At 43.7% G+C, this 16,374-nt stretch overlaps 1 protein-coding gene across 4 annotated transcripts in view; it reads left to right on the forward strand.

The window, feature by feature from the left end:
- The window catches only part of DGKZ (diacylglycerol kinase zeta), a 170,319-nt gene that overhangs the window by 13,622 nt on the left and 140,323 nt on the right, over positions 1-16,374 (forward strand). The window contains exon 1 of one of the 4 annotated variants that reach the window (XM_061610876.1): positions 4,831-5,151. The exons of 2 other annotated variants lie outside the window; for them this stretch is intronic. In XM_061610876.1, coding sequence (XP_061466860.1) covers positions 5,090-5,151 — 62 coding nt within the window. In that variant the 5' untranslated portion in view covers positions 4,831-5,089. Of the gene's footprint in view, positions 1-4,830; positions 5,152-16,374 lie in introns of those variants that run through there. One more of the 4 variants, XM_061610880.1, reaches the window with a different exon arrangement.

The raw sequence follows: 16,374 nt of genomic DNA on the forward strand, positions 1-16,374 counted from the left end.
GACTACTCAGCAATTTTCAAGTGGTCCTCAGGGAAAACTGTTTGAGAACTGTTGCTGTGCATCAATGGGAAACACCCCCCATAGTATTGCTGGAACCAGTCCCCTGCTACCTCCGCCACTGTTATGGCTCTTTCCACATCAGAGTCTACTGCATTCCTTAAAATGCTTTGCGTTAAGTATTTAAAAATGTCCATAGCTCCATTCTTCAAGGCACTCTGAAACACAATGTAAATATTGTCTTGGGATTTCTACATGCTCTGGATTCAATATGTTTCCAAAAGAAGTAAATTACAAACATTCCATTTATTTTGTTGAAGCTGGACTGCATCTATTAGGCTTGTGGCATTTATCTGAACATAATTATCCTCCTGTTGTTTGTTCTGCTTTTTGGCATTATAAGGTAGACTGCCTCTGAACTGGAAGGTTCCACTCAGCTATCATGCAAATAGCCAACTTGGGTGGCTTTAAAAGAGATTTAGACAAATTAATGGAGGATAAGACTATCAGTGGCTACTAGCCATGATGGCTTTCCTCTGCCCCCATAGTTGGAGGCAGAATGCTGCTGAATACCAGTTGCTGGAAGCCACAGATGAGGAGAGTGCTGATGCACTCAGATCCTGCTTCTGGGCTTCCCTTAGGCATCTGGTTGGCCACTGTGAGAACAAGATGCTGGATCAGATTGGCCTTCATAAGACTTCATATGTTCTTATGTTCATAATATTTTGTATGCTGTGTGATCAATAATGCATTCTTATGGGAGGGTCTATGACATCTGAAACCTTGTAAAATTCAGCAGTTTAGAAATCTCCATAATATAGCCATTACCATGGCTACACAACATGGAAAAATGAAATTCAGTGTAAACAAGTTTAAAGTTATGCATATTGGAGCAAACAATCTTAATTTCACATATTTTCTCATGGGGTTTGAACTGGCTGTGACTGACCAGGAAGGATACCTTGGGGCCATAGTGGATAGCTCGATGAAGATGTCGACCCATTGTGCATCAGCAGTGAAAAAGGCAAATTCCATGCTAGGGATCATTAGGAAAGGTTCTGAAAATATGCTGATATAATGTTATTGTATAAATCTATGGTGCAGCCACATTTGGAATACTGTGTACAGCTATGGTTGCCTCACCTCAAAAAGGATATTGTAGAGTTGGAAAAGGTTCAGAAAATGGCAACCAGAATGATCAAGGGGATGGAGCAACTCCCTTATGAGCAAAGGTTGCAGCATTGGAGGTTTTTTAGTTTAGAGAAAAGTCAAGTCAGAGGCAACATGATACAAGTGTATAAAATTATGCATGGCATAGAAAAAGTGGATAGAGAAAAGTTTTTCTCCCTCTTTCATAACACTAGAACTCATGGACATTCAATGAAGCTGAAAGTTGGAAGATTCAGGACAGACAAAAAAAGTATTTCTTCACACAGTGCATAGTTAAACTATGGAATTCACTCCTACAAGAGGCAATGGTGGCCACCAGCTTGGATGGCTTTTAAAGAGGATTAGACAAATACATGGAGCATAAGTCTATCAGTGGCTACTAGCCATGATGGCTGTGCTCTGCCACCATAGCCAGAGGCAGTATGCTTCTGAAAACCAGTTGCCAGTAGCCAAAGGAAGGGAGAGTGCTCTTGCACTCAGCTCCGGCTTGTGGGCTTCCATTGGGCATCTGGTTGGCCACTGTGAGAACAAGATGCTGGACCAGATGGGCCTTCATAACAATTCATATGTTCTTATGGTCATAATATTTTGTGTGCTGTGTGATCAATAATGCATTCTTATGGGAGGGTCTATGACATTTGAAACCTTGTAAAATTCAGCAGTTTAGAAACCTCCATAATATAGCCATTACTATGTAACCTATTAGGGCTGAAAAACCAGAAATCATTGTTCCTTTCAAACCTTTTATATCTGTATTATATTTCTCACCAAGAAATAAGTGCTAAAGAAAATATGCTTCTTTACATTCCATTCCAGATTTTATGACAAGTCCAATCCATGTTGGGCTAGGCCTTCTGGAAATTCATAATAGCCTAAATACACATTAAAAGAAGTTTTGGGAAGGGCCCTTGAGATTTCTGCATTGTTTCTGTGCTTTCAATCCGGGAACACAAATAACAGGATGGCATCAAGTATTAAATGTGCCCATTCCATTGCTGTCTGTGGGTTATAAAGCCTTTTGGAAAGCTGGCCAATGATCAGCTGGTGTTGCTATTGGCAATTTTTCTCATATGAATAAATACAGGAGAAAGGCTGACCCCCCCCCCAAACGTCAATGGAAAATGGTGGGGTGGTGATGTTCTTTGTGTGTCATAGCTCTGTGGTCTGGATGTGAAAGTAGTTATCTTTCTGTTCCCATTGGTGCCTGAGAGCCTGCTGGATGGTGGAATCATACTGCCTGTCACTCATCAGATTATATTAATATGGAAGTGGTTATCATACTACCACGACTTCTTACTCTCTTCTAGAGAGTTTCTGGTCTTACTGTCTGTTCTGGACACTTTCAATTCCTCATGTAGTTTTAGCTAAGTCACATGAGCCCCTTCACATGCTATTTTCTTTCTTCTGTAAACTGTCTTCCTATGAAATGCTTGGAAAATGCTGGAGGGGGCAGGACTGAAGTGTGGAGGCAGATTCATATGGCTGGAGGCAGTTCTTCAACTATCCAGGTCCCAAACCATTTAGTTATTTAAAGGAGAGCCACTGAAGTTGGTGCAATATAGGTGAAACATGATAACAAAAATGGGCTTCTGTCAGCAATCTGCACCAACTGAGGTTTCTGGCCATTTTTCAAAATGACTGTAATGAAGGCATGTGCTATTTTATTTATTTATTTTGTATCCTACCCTTCCTTTTAAAAGAGCCCAGGGCAGAAAATAGACAAATGATAAAACATCTAAAAACAATTCCAACACAGATGCAGACTGGGAAAGTTAAAAAGGTTGTTGGAAGAGGAAGGTCTTCAGTGGGTGCCAAACAACAAAGTAGTAGACAACAGAAATTATGTATGTCTAATATTTAATAGAGGGAAATTCCAAAGGATAGATGCCATGTCACTAAAGCCCAATTCCTATATTGTGCAGAACGGACCTCTTGATAAGATAGTGTTTGCAGGAGGCCTTCACCTGCAGAGAGCAGTGATCAACTGGATATATAAGGGGTATGATGATCTTTCAGGTACCACTGTGTTACTGTGATAAGATCTGCCTTCACCAGAAAATAAGACTTATAATTGCAAATAGCAGGTGTGTCCCATTCTGATTCAGATCAAGACAGCAGCAGGAGCCAAAGTTTAGTTTTAGTTTATTATATTTGTACATTGCTTTGTGCACTCAAAAGGCATCCCAAAGCAATTTACAGGAGAATAAAAATATAAATCAAGAAATTGAATAAAACAGTACAAATATGAAAATACAAAAAGTGTTCATCCAAAGAAAAATAAAAAGCTTCCCTCCCACCCACACCCCCAAGTCCCAATCTCACTCTGCTCTCATCTTGTGCTGGCTATTTATTGGGGGCCCAGAATCAGCAAGGACTAAAGATGTAAATAACGTAATATCTAATTTGGCCCTTAGGTCTACCATTTTGTAAAGAAGCCCTTCACTCATCTCCAGTAGTACACAACACACTCATCATGTCTCTGAGGGAATGGAAACATAATGGTGGAGTCTTTTTGTTTAATGTTATAACTCTTATTGACGTAGAAAGTGATGGTGGTGGTGAAATCACTAAAATGGAAAATGTGCCATTTTGGATGCATGAAATGGCTCCTGTTTTGTATGCAAACCTAGATTTTGCATTTGGCCATCTCCTGTATACCTTTGTAAGAGCCAGTGTAGAGCACTGTATTTGGTTAAGTTGACCTCCTTGAGCATGTTCATTTTCTGCCATTATCATTCACATTTAGCAAGTGTACCATCTCCATCCTAGTTCCCCTAGGGATAAAGTAGGAATTACAAGAGGCCTGCCTTCCAGGGCTGTTATAAGGGCAAACACAACACAGTAAGCAGATTTGCAGTGTTCAGTAAAAGTCTGGCCCGACCCCACCATTAGGTAGAATGAGGTGGCAGCCTTAGGCAGCTGATTTGGGGTGTCACAAAGGACAGCAAATTGTGAGTTATTTTACTATTGTTGTAATATTATTTTTACAGCCAGAAAGAAGCGCTTGTGGGGTTTTCTGCCTCAGGTGCCAGCATTTGTACTATGTACCTTTATTTGTGGGAGGGGGTAAAATTTGCTGTTCCCCCTCAGGCACCAAAATATCTTGAGTAAATGTACACAGCATATATTTAAAGCACATTATTTTCCCCAAAGAATCATGGGAACTGTTGTTTACCCCTCACAGAGCTACAGTTCCCAGCACCCTTAACAAACTACAGTTCCCAGGATTTTTTGGGGAAGCCATGTGCTTTAAATTTATGATGTGCTGTGTATGCGCGTTAGTATGCCTTTCCTTGATAGCAGGACAAGAAATACAAAGGGGAAAGTGCTCCGACTATTCCTAAAGTGAGGGAATGCCATTGTCTCTCTGTGGTGTGTTCGAGTCAGGGCATGCGACCGAGCCCCTAACATCTTCAGTCGGCCATTTCTCAACTCGGGATTGTCTGTGAGGTAATGGGGGTTGCCTCTGTTGTAAGGAGACGCTTCTGCCCTGAGAGAAGAATTCCCTCCATACGAGAGACTTGTACGCGGAAACTTGTTCCCGCTCGCCCAGGCTTGAGCAGAAGTTTCTATGTCAAGGATTCTCTCAGCTTTGCCTGATCTGTAACGTGAACAGCTCAGGGTGGAGAGGTGTCTGTGTCTGTGTGCGTGCCTGCATGTGTATTTTACACAACGTGGTGCCGCGGCGACCGTCTTAGGCTAGCTGCTACCCTTTCAGGAAGCACATAAAAAGAGGAACCGGGTGGAGAGAGAGCGTGAACAAAGCCAGTGTGCCTCGCGCTGCAGACCTGATGGCAGGGAACTGCTGGCGAGGGTCTGCCTTGCTGGGAATGACTCCGCCGCCCAACCGCGGAGGCGGGAAGAAGGAACTGAGCAGGTCGGAGGTGTTCTGAAGAGGACCTGCCTGGGGCCCCCAAGGCAGATGTGGTGGCATCGGTCATGGGATGTCCCGCGGAGCCCCCCAGGGAAAAGCACCGCTACAAGGTATTGCCGGCCGGCCGGGCTGGAACTCACTCTGCTAATTTCCTTTTGCCGTCTGGGCTGACGCCCTGGTCTCTCACGCGGAGAGCTGTTGTTTACATCCTGCTATTGTGGAGGGGAAAGGCCTTTTCCATGGAATCCCCTCCTCTCCCTTCCTCCCCTTGGGGCCATTCGCCGTCTGCGGGTAGGAACTTAGGCCTGTTTGGCAGGGACAAGGCAGCCAGTCTGCTCCTCCTCCTGACACTAATGGCTTTAGCATATTTGAGAGGCGGGTAGGGTGTGGGGTGTCCTGAGAGGAGAAGAAACGGGAAGGGGGAAGAGGAAGGAGAGAAAATGTGGTTCCAGAAGTCCTGAATGTTCTCCCTTTTGCATGATGAAGGTGCACAGGGGCATCCTTGTTTCTGCCTAGATACTGTTGTGAGGAGGGTTCCGACCAGACAGTCGTAAATGACACCCAACCTCCCCAAGGATGCTCACCAGATGAATTTCCCTTTCCAGGGCCGGCCCTGCCATTTGGCAGAATGTGACAGGTGCCTCAGGTGGCAGATGCTGAGCAGCATGGACAGAACTGTGTACACCACACAATCTGCCCTGCACCCTCTAAGCTATCCTGCTATCCTCACGTGCAGTGGAGAATGCTGTGCTACCACCAGGATTGAAGTAAGATCCAGGCCAGTTGGCCTCTCTCCATGAAATATGGGGGGAAGGGAGGCGTTGTCTTGTCCTTTTCCTCATGCAGCAAAAGCCCTTGGCCTGCGGCCCTGCTTGCTCGTAAGCTGAGCTCCAAGTGAGCCTCTGCCTTGATGAAGGAGCTGGCTGTAAAAATCATTTGCTTTGCAAAAATAAAAAAAATAAAAAGAGGAGGGGGAAGGTGTATGTGGGAGTTTGAGGGAGTGATGATGTGACCACTGTTCCCATTTCTAGGGAACAGGTGTGTTTCCTAGGTGAAGTCAACATCTCCCTTGGTGAGCATAGTGTGCCTGATGAGTGAGAGGGCAAAGTGGAATTAGATGAAGCTTTCTATTTCTAAAACCACAGGGTGGTAAAACTTTGAATACCAGATTTAGGCAAGAGAGGAAAAACAAAACAAAAGCAAATCAGACAACAGGGAACCATTCAGAGCAAGAAGCAATGGCATGGGGAGGAGAATGTCCAGCCATAAATATACTGTGTTGCTGACCCTTCCACACGTTCCATTCTACTAACAGTTATACTGTACGGCATCTTCCCTGACACACTTACCCTGTAAACCACTGAAGATGTCTGAATATAATCCCTCAAGAGCACTCATGCATATGGAATGATTTCGTAGTTGTATGCTCTGAGAACATCTGAGTTGTTCTGGGCAAGCTGCAACGATTACTTGAGTGCAGTTCATTTGCCATGCCCGGTGATATGGCTTAGGATTGAAATGGCAAGGATTTTAAAAGCACTGGCTAGAGGAAAGTTTCTAGTTACATTAGAGTTCCCTCTTCAGTTTCACTCAGCATTTTTGAAAAATTTCTTCCAGGATGGTGAATAAATAAGGAAAATACAAAAGGCAAATCCATTGCTAGCTAAATTGGAATTTAACATGTAAAGCATTTCATCTGAGTCAACTTCATTCCAAATTGATCATGTGCTTAGGGTTGAAGTAGTTTTGGATTTGCTGCAGTAGCTCAATGCATAGAGCACAAGGTTGGGAAGCAGGAGATGGGAGTTGGAGCCCCACAAGGAGTAACATGACCCCACTCAGTTTTTGCATGCCTGGCAAAAAAAAAAATATTGTAGAAGAGGCAAAATAGAGGGAGCTCCTGAGACTCAAACCCACATTGCAAACATGACAAAGCGGTTTCCTACACACTTAGCCACAGCAGCAGAACAGAATAATAATAATAAATAATAATAAAATTTTATTTTTGAGTCGCCTATCTGGCCGAGTAAACGGCCACTCTAGGCGACGTACAACAACATAAGAAAATACAATATAAAAACAAGAGGAACACAATGAATAGTTATCTAAATCCCCCTTCCAGTTAAAACAACATTAAAACTAACCCACCCCAGAGATATTGTAGGCCTGCCTGAATAGCCAGGTCTTCAATGCTCGGCGGAAAACTGCCAGGGAGGGGGCATGGCGCAGATCGAAAGGAAGGGAATTCCAGAGGGTGGGGGCCACAATCGAAAATGCCCTCTCTCTGGTCCGCACCAGCCTCGCTGTTTTGACCGGCGGGACCGAGAGAAGGTCTTGCGTGGCTGATCTTGTCAGGCGGCATAATTGGTGATGCTGGAGGTGCTCCTTCAAATAAACTGGGCCGAAACCGTATAGGGCTTTAAAGGTCAATACCAACACCTTGAATTGGGCCCGGTAAACAACTGGCAGCCAGTGTAGATCTTCTAACACCGGAGTGATGTGATCACGACGGCGGCTGTTCTTAATCAAACGAACCTCCGCATTCTGTATCAGTTGTAATTTCCGGACTGTTTTCAAGGGTAACCCCACGTAGAGCGCATTACAGTAGTCTAAGCGAGAGGAGACCAGGGCATGTATCACACGTGGGAGCAGGTGGGAAGGAAGGTAGGGTTGCAGTCTCCGTATCAGATGAAGTTGATACCAAGCTGCCCGGCCCACTGCTGAAACCTGAGCCTCCATGGACAGCTGGGAGTCAAGAATGACCCCAAGGCTGCGAACCTGGTCTTTCAGGGGCAACTGTACCCCATTCAATGCCAGGTCTATATCCCCCAACCTTCTCTTGTCTCCCACGAGTAATACCTCGGTCTTATCGGGGTTCAGTTTCAGCCTATTCCTTCCCATCCATTCACTTACAGATTCCAGGCACTTGGACATGGTATCCACAGCCAACTCTGGTGAGGACTTAAACGAGAGATAGAGCTGAGTGTCATCCGCATATTGGTGACACTGCAACCCAAATCTCCTGATGATGCCCCCCAGTGGCTTTACATAGATGTTAAATAGCATAGGGGAGAGGATAGAACCCTGTGGCACTCCACAATTGAGAGGCCAAGGGTCTGAAACCTTGCAGCCTTCCACTGATACAGCGGTTGTCAATTGCAGAAAGGCCCCACTCCTATGGCGCTTGTTCCACTTTTAAGGCGTTTTTTGGGCATTGGGCACCATTTTAGACAATGTTAGTCAATGCGTTCTGCTTTACGGCGGATTTCGCTTTATGGCGGCGGTCCGGAACGGAACCTGCCGTATGAGCGGGGCCCTACTGTACACATATATGGGGCTTCCAGTCAGTCACCCCAGCCGAGCTCCCTTGCCTTGGACAGTGCTCTGCAAACAGCAGGGCACAGTTGCAATGTCTCTCATGGCTCTAGCTTCATATGATGGATACCTTTATCTGTTGCATAATTGTCATGGAGTTTGCCAGGGTATGAGAGCCAGTGTGGTGATGTGGTTAAGGTACTGGACTATGACCTGGGAGACCAGGGTTCAAATCCCCACACAGCCATGAAGCTCATTGGGTGGCCTTGGGCCAGTCACTGCCTCTCAGCCTCAGAGGACGGCAATGGTAAACCCTCTCTGAATGCGGCTTACCATGAAAACCCTATTCGTAGGGTCGCCATAAGTCGGGATCGACTTGAAGGCAGTCCATTTCTATTTTTTCTTTTTTTGCCAGGATACAGGAGCCCATTGGGAGCAAGTATGGTGGCAGCCATATGGAGGAAAGGCCAGGGGCATCCTGGCCACTGCTACTGAGTGTGTGTAGAAATTTTACAAAGGTAAAATTTATATTCATAGCTCCTTCCACTTTTGCTTCTGGTCCTGGCCACCACTGGCCCTCAGAAATTTGCCCAGAAGGGAATATGATCCTTAGACTGAAAATGATTCTTTACCCCTGGTCTAGGAAATGTTTCTTGGAAGTATGCGGATGACAGGAATAGCTACCAGCATAGCTGGAGGAATTGTAGTTGAAGATAATGTTGATGAAGTAAAACTGCCATGGCAGAAACTCTTACATGGGTATTTACTGGTCCTTCTAACACTTCATCCCTGAGCCAAAGGATTATAGACTAAAATGTAGTTACATGAAATCCAGAACAACAATAAATGGATGTGATAAGCAATTAATTATTCTCTCTACACAAAAATGCAGATTTGCCAGGATTTGTGTTTTCCAACTTCTAATAAATGTACCATTGCAAACTTGCCAACAGATGACAGGAATACATGGCCAAGGATGGTTGAGCATCAAGTGCTTACCCTACATTAACTAAGGGTAGATAGGATACCTTACAATATTTTGGAACATCAGCATTCTCTGTTGCACGTGAAAGGGCAAAGAATATTGCTGGATCTGGCTTTGCAGAGGAGTCAGCATTGCTGGAGTAATGGAACATAGGGAGCTGCTTTATACCAAGTCAATTTGTCTATCTAGCCTAGTATTGTCTACTCTGGCTGGCAGTGCTACTCCACGGGTTTCAGCAAAGATGTCTGTCCCTTCACCTGCTACCTGACCCTTCTAACTGGAGACAACTGTTATTGAACCTGGGCCCTTATACATGTAAAACCTGTAGCACTGAGGTATAGTCATTTCCCTGAAGAGCTTTGACTATTCACAAAATTTTGTGTATGTAGAGAAGATGCTTGTCTGTCTAATCTGTTTTGTTGAAATCTCATTATATTTATTATTTATTTATTTAATATCCTATCCTTTCTTCCAGAAGGAGCCCAGGGGGGCAAACAAAAACACTAAAAGCACTTTAAAACATCTTAAAAACAAAATACTTTAAATCATATTAAAACAAAACATCTTTAAAAACATATTAAAACAAAACATTTCAAAAACATCTTTAAAAAACAACTTTAAAAACATATTGAAAAACAATTCCAACGCAGATGCAGACTAGGTTAAGGTCTCTACTTAAAAGGCTTGTTGAAAGAGGAAGGTCTTCTGTAGGTACCGAAAAGGTAACAGAGATAGCGCCTGTCTAATATTTAAGGGGAGGGAATTCCAAAGGGTAGGTGCCGCCACTACACTAAAGGTTCATTTATGGTTATCATTGGTATGTCTAGTACTGCAAAATGAAAATTGATCCTTTGATTTCCTGCCACAGGGATTCAAAAAGTAACCATTTCATTACTTGACATGTGGGAAACTGGGAGAGGGGAGATTTTTGAAATAAATACATTTGAAATGTACCATCTGCAGGCAGTTTCCTTGACCAAGGTGTGTTTAGAAAGCAGTCGTCCAGGTCTTCATAACTGAAGATGACAAGACAATTCTTAAATTCTGTTTCTACTCAACTTTGTGTCTATTAGATTGAATGTTCTCTTCTTCTGGATTCCTGGATTTTAACTTTTCTCTGAGGCACCAAAGTTGGATAATATTGGAGATTGGATATCATGTGGGATAGATTCATACTATACAGTGCCTTGCGAAAGTAATCAGACCCTGACCAATGCTCTCATATTACTGAATTACAAATGGTACATTGTAATTTTGTTCAGTATATTTTATTTTGAAAAACTGAAACTCAAAATCAGTTATTGTAAGGTGACATTGGTTTTATGTTGGGAAATGTTTGTAAGAAACATAAAAAACTGAAACATGTTGCTTGCATAAGTATTCATCCCCTGTGCTGTGGAAGCTCCCAGTTTACACAGAGGAAAGAAATTGCCCTATCGAGGACATATTTACCTTACCATTGGCCTCCACCTGTGAACTATTAAAGCTGCTGTCACATTGTCAGGTTAAAACCCCCACTGTTGAAGGATCATTGGTCAGGCTGTGGATCTGAAGGAAAATGAAGACCAAAGAGCATTCTACAGAAGTATGAGATAATGTCCTATAGATTACGGAAAGGGTACAAAATAATATCCAAATGTTTGGATATTCCAGTGAGCACAGTTGGATCAATAATCAGGAAGTGGAAGCTGCCTCACACCAACCAGGCACTGCCAAGAAAAGGCCGTCCCTCAAAACTCACCACTCAAAGAAGGAGGAGACTTATGAGAGAAGCCACAGAGAGGCCAACAATCACTTTGAATGAGCTACAGAGTTCAGTGGCTGGGAGTGGAATGATGGTGCACCAGTCAACCATATCAAGAGCTCTGCATAACACTGGCCTGTATGGGAGGGTGGCAAGAAAGAAGCCGTTACTCAAAAAGTACCATCTGAAAGCATGTCTGGAGTTTGCCAGAAAGCATGAGAGTGCCCCAGCTGTGATGTGGGAAAAGGTTTTGTGGTCAGATGAGATAAAGATAGAGCTTTTTGGCCAAAACTCAAAGTGCTATGTGTGGCGCAAACCTAACACTGCCCATGCCTCAAGACAGTGGCGTACTAGTGTATTTGACACCCGGAGCGGATCATTTTTTTTAACACCCCCTTCTCTAAACCACAAAATTATTTTCAGTAATAATATGAAATGAAACGAATAATAGTAACGGCCAGAAAAAATATTACACCTCGCAGTACACACTCTGTTTCACTGTTTTAAATTTTAAACACAAAAACTCAAAGTGGTCACATAGAATGACAGAATTGAAGTAACTCAAGTTCTGTTTCTTCGTCTTTACAATCACTGTGCTATCATCATTGTTTATTTTGAATCTACTGTTTAAACGTAGGAATATGTAGTACCACGGGTATATTTTAAAGTCTGTTTTTATGATGTTTAAAGTGTTTTTGGTGCTTCTGTTTGCCGCTCTGGACTCCTACTGGGAGGAAGGGTGGGATATAAATAAATAAATACATTCCCCCTACTTCCATGGGGGAATCAAAAATTCCTCATATAAAGTGTTATCTGACCCTAACGCATTGGCCATCGCAAGTCTGATGATAGCAAATTCCTACCTGGAGCAAAGATAAAACAGAATGCTCTGTGGACAGCAAATTAATATGGTGGGTAACTCTCTAAGATAATTACACACTGTCGGAAGACTTTCCTTTTGTCAGTTCCCAAATCTACTTCCATGGGATTAATAATTTCACAAACCCCTCTCAAATTCCCTGTAGTCATCTCCTAAACCTAAATAACAACAACAACAAGCAGCTTTTTGAAGATGTGATAAGAGGCTGACATTGTTTAAGGCAATAGTAATAATAAAAATATTCAGATTTTTTTTGAAGGCTTGTGATAAGAGTCTGATACCCCACTTATGAAACAGCCTAAAGTTGTCTTCATACTCCTAAGGAGAAGAACAAGCCTTGCAAATGCTGGGGGAGTCAAACTGGGTGGGATGCGAGAGATCTATGATCTTTCTGTCTTCCCGCCCCCCCTTGCATTTAAAGCAACTGATTTTGATCTGATCGACAGTGCTGTCAAGCAGTGGGGGCAGAGAAAAGGATATCTCTCCTCCACTTAAATATTAGGCAGGCACCATCTCTGCTATCTTTTTGGTGCCTTTTGAAGGCTCCTCTTTCAACAAGCCTTTTAAGTTGAGACCTATCCCAGTCTGCGTCTGTGTTAGAATTGCTTTTAATGTGTTTTCTTTAATAATATGTTTGTAACTCCTTTTTTGTTTTTAAACATGTTTTTAAAGCTTTTTAAAAATGTTTCTAACGTTGTTTTGTTTTAATGTATTTTAAGGTCTTTTTATGATGTTTTAAAGTGTTTTTAGCGTTTCTGTTTGCCGCCCTGGGCTCCTGCTGGGAGGAAGGGCGGGATATAAAGCAAACAATAAATAAATAAATAAATATCTAACCTTCCTCCCCCAATCTAAATTAACCTCCTCCAACCAAAAACCCAACCAACCACCTAATCTCAGAGAAAAAAAGGAGAAGCATCCCTTCACTGTGACAATATTTTTCTCTCCCCCCTAGAGATGGGAAAGCCCGGGGGGGGGACCCAGAAAAATTCAGAGGAAAATCCCCCCCCCCCAATTTTCCATCCCTGCTCCCAGTTTCCCTCCATTCCTGTCCTGGGCCTTCACATCTCCACCCCTGCCCCCGTCCTGGACCAGAACTAGTAGCAGTTTAGAGGGGAGGGATGAGTTGATTGTGGGAGGATTGATTGTACAGGAGGAAAGGAGTGGACTCCCCCTCCCCTAACACTGTTGCTTTAATTTTTTAAAAAATAGCCTCTTCCCAGCTCCTTTAAAGTGGGGAAAAAAGGCTCTTGGGATATCTGGCTGACATTTTCCTGCTTTACATCTATTTTAGCCCTTACATCAAGCTTTATTTTATTTTATTTGTAAGATTTTTTATCCGTCTTTTGCCAAAAGGTTCCAGGACAGGTTACAACCACAGCAGAGCATCCAGTGATCAAAAGAGATGAAACCATTGCAATTAAAAAAACAAGTCAGTCAAAGACACCCACAAAAACACCTTAACTGTCAAAGGTCAGCATAAAAAGGTGCCTCTTCAGTCAATGTGCAAAACTGTGCCATGCCAAAGACATTCATGACTTCTGCAAGTTTTCAATTTAGGGTTAGATGTTGAAACTGTTAACGCTCAGGATGTTGTGGTTGTTATCATTTTGTTGTCAAGGTTTTTTTTAAAGAGCTGGCTATTATTATTTGCATTTATTCTGCATAAAATGTCTCAGAGCGACTTGCAATTGTAAAAGCACACAGATTACAAAATTTAAACTCACACGTTGCATATTACAGTTTTCACTGGTGCACGGCAGAGGTTTACAGTACACCCAGTTGCACACCGTATATCTATGAGGCAGATTCATACATTTCTTTTGGTGCATGCAAGTTGCAAACAAACACTGCAAAAAACTATTCCCAGAACATCCACATTTAAAGGTGGTGCCAACCTCCTTGCTCATTTCAAGACATGGGCAGCATCTCTGGCAGAGGGGCACCCCCAAACACAGTGCTCTAGGACCACACTCCAAAAACTGAAATGGAAAGAGGTCAGAACCCTGGTCTACCTAGCTCAACCTTGCCTACACTGACTGCCAGGCCAAGGGACATGGCCAGGCCAGTGCTGGCGGATGCCTGGTGGCTCTGTGCCACCTTCCATGCTGCCGTCCGGGCTTGCAGCTCATCACCGATCACCTGGAGGTGTGCCACGGTGAGCTGCACCCCGGAGAGGCGCGCCCGGGCTGGGTTCTCTCCACCACTACCGCTGCTGGTGCAGAAACACGCGGCCGGAGGGCGGCTGGGCAGAGAGGAACAGGGGCATATGGTGAGGCCCATCGTCGTACTGCCGTCCTCTCCAGCCAGCCCAGCGCCACTCGCCAGCCTAGAGACATGCCAATGCGCCAGCTGCTGCTGCTGCTTCTACTGTGCCTGCCACCGCCACCGCATCTGTCAGTCTGCTGTGAAGCATGCCGCACTCGGGGCTACAGACAATGCACCCCCTTATTACCTGCCCCTGGGGTGGACCGCTCCCACCACTCCGCCCTTGGTATGCCACTGTCTCATGACACACCATCCTACAGTGAAATATGGTGGTGGCAGCATCATGTTGTAAGGATGCTTCTCATCAGCAGAGACTGGGCATCTTGTTAAAATCAAAGGAAGAATGGATGGAGCAAAATACAGGGAAACACTACAAGAGAACCTGCTTCAATCCACTAAAAACTGAAGCTTGGGAGGAAATTCACTTTTCAGCAGGACAATGATCCCATGCACAAGGCCAAAGCAACATTGGAGTGGCTCAAGAACAGAAAGGTGAATGTCCTACAGTGGCCCAGTCAAAGTCCTGATCTCAATCCCATTGAGAATCTGTGGCGCTCTTTGAAAATTGCGGTCCACAAACAATGTCCAACCAACCTGAACAACCTGGAGTGAATCTGCCAAGAAGAATGGGCCAAAATCCCTCCGAAACTATGTGCAAAGCTGGTACATACCACCCCAAAAGACTTAAAGCTGTCATTGCAGCAAAAGGTTGCTCTACCATATATTAATGTATGGGGGTTGAATACTTATGCAAGCAACATGTTTCGGTTTTTTATCTTTCTTACAAACATTTCCCATCATAAAACCAATGTCACAATAATTCATTTTACGTTTCAGTGTTTCAAAGTAAAATATCATACAGAACGAAATTACAATGTACCATTCGTAATTCAGTAATATGAGAGCATTGGTCAGGGGTCTGATTACTTTTGCAAAGCACTGTATATGAGAAAACTTGCCCCTTGGAAAGTCTCGGAGAACAACCTGATTGGAAGTGGCTGCCATATTTGGGAATGTGCATTTTCTTCAAGTCAGATTAGTTTCTAACTCTAGATCCCTCCCTTTCCTTACATTGGTTCTTGCTTGAACCATAAGGAGTATAGTATTCCTAAACCTTTCTTTGTCTAAGAGATGTCTTCAGCATACTGCATGTTGGTTGCTTCTGCACCTATAGGACCTCTGAGACAGCAGAGATTTGTAATACTGGAGAAGAAGTATACTGTAGATTTGTAAAACTGGAGAATGGCTTTGTACTTTGTGTGAGATTGATGGGCTGGACCAGATGACCTTCAGTTCTTGCCAGGTTCTGTGTGGATAAGGTGTCAAGGCACATACTGGGATTGTACTGCTTTTTCAGGGTTTCAATGAAACTACACCATGTAGAGATGCAGAACAATAAACACTGGATCAAATATAACCCCTATAATTCTCAGAAGAACTCTGATGATTTTTTAAAATGAGCATATTTTGAGCATGTTCAGTTGAAGCAAACCTGTAAAGCTTAAAGATATGAGAGTGTGTTAGAAAGCTGATTGTTAAGTGTACCAATTGGATCACAGCTTAAGAGATTGCAAAGAGCAGGAAGTAGGAGTGTAGGCTATACTCAAAATAAAGGGCCTCATAGGACCTAACACTTGAAAGAATGGGGTGACATTTCTTGCCCATCATCTGATCATTGGCACCATCAGCCCTTGAAGCATGCCTACACAGTTTGAGGAGCTATAGGGGACAAGCCCTCCTCTTCGAATGCACACCTTAACGTGGTGAGGGGGTTTGAGTGTGTTGAAGAAGCTGAGAGCAAAGCCGTCAGGAGTCTCGACCAAGAGGTTAGACTCCTAGCAGGGGCACCCAAGGCGGAATGGTCAAAGCTGAAACACCAGACTAAGATGCATCCAAACTCAGAGAAAGGCAATGGTAAACCACCTCTGGATATCTCTTACCACAAAACCCTATGGACAGAGTATCCAAAATGCAACACGAGATAGTGCTGGAAGATGAGACCCCCAGGTCAGAAGGCACTCAACAAGCTACTGGGGAAGAACAAAGGACAAGTATGAGTAGCGCTGTGACTAATGACGCAGCTGGGTCAAAGCCGAAAGGAAGCCCAGAGGCTGATGTACACAGATGCAAAAGGAGAGTTCGGA

This window comes from Rhineura floridana, chromosome 2 (genome assembly GCF_030035675.1).
Source record: "Rhineura floridana isolate rRhiFlo1 chromosome 2, rRhiFlo1.hap2, whole genome shotgun sequence".
Lineage (NCBI taxonomy): Eukaryota > Metazoa > Chordata > Lepidosauria > Squamata > Rhineuridae > Rhineura > Rhineura floridana.